The following is a 5,752-nucleotide window of genomic DNA, read 5'->3' on the forward strand; positions in this document are numbered from 1 at the left end:
AAGGTCCCTTCCGACCCTTAATCTATGAAACTATGAAACATAGCCAGACCTGGCACTTAATTCTTTTTCTCTGTGCACAGGCTAGTAAGGCAAACTGAATTACACAAGTCTCTGGCCACACAGCATAGAGAGGCAGCAGAATGCTCCTGCAACAGGAGGTGTCACTTCCAAAAGCCAGGTTAATATGCCATTTGTGATGCAGCTGCTACCAAATTAAGGGCTTTGGATCCTTGCTTGCCCTATAAAACTGGAGTGGTTGCAGGGAGAGGGAAGAGTTAATGCAGGTCTTGGTGGTGACACCTCTCTGAGCAGCATCTGACCAGCTGCTCCTTGCAACCAGAGACTAAAGCCCCACTCACTCCATTCAGGTGCCCCAGGGCACAAGCTATCAGACACGCCTCTTCATGGTAGAGATCAAAGCGGGGGCTTAACTTGTCTCACTTTTGCCAAAAACATTGGCCGCCACTACTTTAAAGTCTCTTACTGTGCCACAGCTTTCAAGCATAACTGTTTAATAAAAATAATAGCATAATGCAGCCTAAGGCAATGCTGTTGAACATAATGATATGATCATGTTTATGAACTACTCTCAGGGGCAATGTGCACTTTTTACTCTCTAGTCTGAAAGGAATATGTGATACCCCAGGAATTCTGATGCAGGATCAGGCCCTTCAAACCCCAGCCAGACACAGGTTCTCTTACACAGACACACACCAGGGAATCTTGGGGTGCATCACTTTCCTACTACCAGTTTCCTACTTGCAATGATGCAGGATTTCCAGAGTCTCTCTCCGTAAGCAGGAAAAGTTGGGATTTCCTTGCTTAGAGGAGCACCCCCAGGATTTCCCTCCCTTTCCCTGTGAAGCAAAGCACAGGATGATTACCTACCTCCTGTAGCAGGCAAACTGAGTTATGCTAAGGCTTTTAGCCATAATCCAGGCCTTCCCAGAATTAGGCAACAAAATTGAACAGAGCACCTTCTGTGGCACTGGGAAATGTGAGTGCTCTGATTGGGCACTAGGCAAGCAAAGGACAGCAGTTTCCCTATAAGGAATGTGGCTGATACAGTGCCAGGGGATTGGTGCACCATATAAGGAATGCTTGGCACAGAGCCAGAGGACTGGACAGTTTGGGATGAGAGAAGTTACAGAAGTGATAGACAAACAAAGGAACACATGTGTGTTCTGTGCTGCCACCCCAGGGAGAGAGGAACAACCTTGGACTTCTTGTTTGAACAATGAGGAATCCAGAAACTAACATCCAGCACGCCCAGCAGAGGATCTGAGGCCAGTACCACCGAAGGTCGCTGCTGTAATGCCTGCAGGAATCGCTTACCAGGTCATATTGCAAGGAGGAATACTTGTAGTAAGCCTAGGAGTTTACTATTAAAAGTTCACTTGATACCAAATCGGACAAGGGGCCATGTCAATCCTTGGGGGTCTCTGGTAAAAGTAATCCTAGGGACAACACCTCCCCCAACACTGAACAAAGTGTAGGGTGAGAGGAGAATTCCTTCCACTTAGCTCAGTGTGGGGAGAGGGAGGGAATCCACAGTCCCTGTTGTGTAGGACAGGGGTTTCCCCATGTCTGGCTCCCTGCCAGGAGAGTAATTCCCCCTCTCCCTACATATATACATATACACACCTCCCACTTCGCTCAGTGCAGGGAGAGGGAGGGAATCCACAGATACTGCTGTGCATGGAGCAATGCCTGGCTCCATGGGGTGCCCCGGATGCTTGGCTTCATATGGGGATCTATTCTTGCCCCACACACCCTGTGTTTCTCTCAGCAACAGAGAGAGCCCCTAACCATGCTCTTAGCAAGGCAGGTGTTTCCCTGCATGCCTGGTTCTGTGTCCTGGGAGTATACCTCCTCCCACCTCTGCCCAGAGTCGAGAGAAGGAACCCATAGCACTGTGCTCCATGCCTCAGGAAGGCTTTCTTCTGCTTTTCTGAGAAAAGTGTACTTGACAACTAAGGGCTCTGTTCACAGCCTTTCCAGATAGGTGGCCAGTGAAGTGAGGGAGAGAGAAGTGCAATCTGGAATGCCATTGGACCCAACAAAGACCTATCACCTGATGTGTGATATGCCACACATTCAAACTGACGCTTGACAGAAACAAGCTAAAAAAAAAAGTGTTCTACATTTTTCCAGCAGCATCTTTGTAGCTAGTTGGCCATTTTTATACCTAGATAGACATTTTTATTGGGGAATAATTACTTTGAACATGTAGTAGATCTAAATATATTGAACAATTAATTGCATAGTTAACATAACATGTGTCAGGGACCTCAAGTGGTCCAGATCATTCTGTAAACTGATGTGTGCTTATTATTTACATTTCTATCAAATCTGCATTCCCTGTGAACTTTACCAGTCGTATGCTACTACATCAAGTGTCTTATGGAAGTCCATGTATGTTATGATAATAGTTATCTATACCAAACAAACTTGCAATCTCACAAAAAAATCACCAAGTGTGTCTGACAAAACCTAATCCCCATGTTCCAAATAAATAGCAAACGTGCGTGCAACATGCAATTCTCCACATGCCTAGATACTACCCAGCATATTGCAATTTTCCCACATCCTGTAAAGTGCGGTGTTTAGAAAGTACAGTCCCATTCTTTTTCATGAATGGAAGAACTGTCAAAATTGTTTATTCTTAAAAATACCATTTGTACAGGAGATGTACAACAGTAAAAGCCAAGGGGTTGTAGATGGGATGTGTGAAAGTCAAGCAGTCACAGGAAGGTTTGAGCAGAGCTAAGCAAACTTTCTTTCTACACACAATATACATAAGCACCCTGTTTGAATTATTCCGGCTGCAAACAATGTTTTAATCTTGAAATACAGATCAGTAACCACTGAGATCATATTACTAATTACCTGTAATTTTTAGGGGAACTAATGCTTGCACAAAAAAAGATAAATACTTCTAGTACCAACTCTTACTAAGAGAGTATTCCATTTAGCTTCTAAGTAGGGGTTCATCCTTCCCATATATAACTTCCCTACTGAAATTTGGTCCTAGAAAAATTCTGAAGATATCAAACTTCTCCATTCAGATACTATTCCTTTCTAATTCCAAGAATTTTCTCTTTGAAGGCACCACTAAAAAGGGTGCTGCTACCAATATTAATATCATTCCATGTATTTCTCTTTAGAGTGAACACCATCTGTCCCATGATTTTACTCATTTTTCCAGTGGTATATCTTAGTTTGATTAGTTTATAAAGGTAGATATCTTCCAGGACTCCCAAATCTAAGTTTACCTCACCTTAGTACTGTCTGCCCAGGTACAGGACTGATGACTAAGCATTAATATGGCTAGTAAAACTATTTTTTAATTATCCTCATATTATTTAAGGCAAATATTATGTTGCACAGATTACATTGTGCAAATAAATTATTTTATATTAGTCAAATACATTTTTGTAATAAGTGGAAATCTTACCAACAAGTATCTGGTGAAGTTGCTTTGGTGTCAAAGTTAAATTACAATCTTCCTTCTCTTGTGGAGAAGCTGGCACTGCATTAAGCCCATCACATACCTGCGCAGAATCACAAACAATGTGTTCTCAAAGTAAGATCAAAGCTGTTTTTCTCATGTTTCAATGTATGTTAGGCATATTTAAATATTTAACTTACTTCTGTGGGTGAGGATTTAGATTCAATTGCTGACAGCTTTCGACTAGTTAGCAGGCTGTCCTCATTTAAGGGAGAAGTTTCTGGCTTCAATATCTCCTTCAGTAAATCTGTCATTGAGATCTTTGGTGACCTGAGCCCTGCTCCAGGTTTTAGTCCTATGTTTATAGGATTGTTAAGAATGTTGTACTGTCTATAAAAATACAGAAAGCCAAAAAAGTTAAAGTCCAATTTTCTGAAAATGTAGCAAATATTCCAAGCTGTGCATAATAAAAATTACTACGTTGTTCCAATTACAAATTGACCTTTTTTTCCTCAAAATGAACCATAAAAATTGATCTCGACTTATATGCATGTTTGACCAAGAGCTGGGTCCAAACAGTTGTGTTATCATCACGCTATACCATTGCAGAAACACTGAATGTATTAGTATATTAATTTCACTGTTGATGGAATAAGCTGTTTTTCTTAGAATTCAAACTGAAAACGTGGGATAACATACACATTGGTCAACCTATAATCAGAATAATATGATAATTAAGATAGGACATTCTTCCCCTCTCTGCTTCCACCCAATTCCATTCTAGTTGCTACTGCTTCTCACTGGGTTCCAAGGCATCTCTCAGGCCCTGCTCCCCCAATTCCACTTCTATCCAATCCTACAGCCTAGTTCCAGACCTCATGCCTTTATCTACAACCCTTAGTCACAGCCTATTCAATCTTCCTTTCCCTTGGTTCCTCTCCCCTCTACTACTACTACTATCCATTCAATCATCCCTTGAGTCGAGTCCTTCTCTTCCTTTGTATATATCTAACTCTACTCCCTGCCCTCCATTCCTATACACCTTTCCCCATAGGCTCCTGTTCAGTTCATGCTGCCTTGGCCTGGAACATGCCCAATGCAGATGGAATCTGTAAAGAATTTGGACTCTTCTACATTGTACAGTGCAGCACCAACTACTGATACCTAAGCTAGCTCTACACCAGCTAGCTCTGGTACCAGAAGCAACATAGGTACATTAGAAAACCACTCTACCCAACTGAAATCACCTTGTTGAGACTATGGCCGTGTGTAGATGAAACGAGTGGCGTGTGTGCACGACATTTTAAAGCAGGTGAAATGTTTTTGCACCACTTTAATGGTGTTAGTGTTTGCAGATGCCAGTGGCATATTGCACAGTAATTCCAGCCGCTGTAGCAAATTCAGCAGTGTAACTCACCTTAAATAACTTGGGGCACAGCAAACTTAAACTCCTCCGAGTGAAGCACTGTGCTCCATGCAGCTCAGGGGCTCTACAGGAAGCCCATGCAGGCAGCCTGCAGCGGCCAGGGAAGGCAGGCTCCCCCAAGAAAAAATAAATAAATAAAAAACCAGGAAGCCTCATCTTTTTTTCCCCCCTGGAGCCTGCCTGCCTGCCTGAGCTGTGCGGGGGCCCCTCTGTGGCTGCGGTGCCCCCTGGGACCACCTGAGCCAGGTGCCTGCAGGCGAATGCTGCCTGGGGAAGGGGGCTGCCGCTGCTGCAGAGAAAAGCACCAGCCCACCCCCCACAGCCCAGGGACCACCCCTCCCGCCAGCAATTCGCCCTCCCCTCCCCACCACAGAGGCACATAAGTCAGCGGGGTATGTGCACAACATGGAGGTTTAATCAGTCCTAACTTGAAGGGGTGTTTTTTAAAACCCACCGCTTCAATTTAGGGCCCCCATCTCATCTACACATTCCCAAAGTTCCAAAGCTAAGAACAATGGCACAGAAGTCTTACAGCAGATAATTAAGTTTACCAGCTTGTCAATATACAGAATTTAGCTATTGATAAGGCAAACAACAGACAACACAATGGAAAGGCAGAAATATATTTTTAGGTGAGAAATTACTGAACATTTAGAACTAGGATTGTACAGAAGGACCTGTGTATTTGTTGTGACTTCATACCAGAGTCTGAAGAACTAGGACACTTGCTGGGGAGAGGCACCCGAAAAAGATAAAGCAAGGAGACAGAGAGAGTGGGTCATGTTCTGCTAACTGGACAAGAAGGAGCTATTAAAAAAGCCAACCGATTAAATGAGTACTTTGCGTCGGTCTTTCATCAGTCCCATGGGATGCCC

General features: G+C 43.4%; 1 protein-coding gene across 1 annotated transcript in view; it reads right to left on the reverse strand.

Annotated features, from left to right (window-relative positions):
* LOC109302303 (cilia- and flagella-associated protein 47-like) overlaps positions 1–5,752 on the reverse strand; it is a 354,798-nt gene that overhangs the window by 293,185 nt on the left and 55,861 nt on the right. The window contains exons 12-13 of the mRNA XM_019523865.1: positions 3,652–3,841; positions 3,458–3,554 (exon numbers count right to left, since the gene is read on the reverse strand). Coding sequence (XP_019379410.1) covers positions 3,458–3,554; positions 3,652–3,841 — 287 coding nt within the window. The remainder of the gene's footprint in view (positions 1–3,457; positions 3,555–3,651; positions 3,842–5,752) is intronic.

The sequence above is a fragment of the Gavialis gangeticus genome, unplaced genomic scaffold, assembly GCF_001723915.1.
Source record: "Gavialis gangeticus isolate Ggan-Ray unplaced genomic scaffold, GavGan_comp1, whole genome shotgun sequence".
Lineage (NCBI taxonomy): Eukaryota > Metazoa > Chordata > Crocodylia > Gavialidae > Gavialis > Gavialis gangeticus.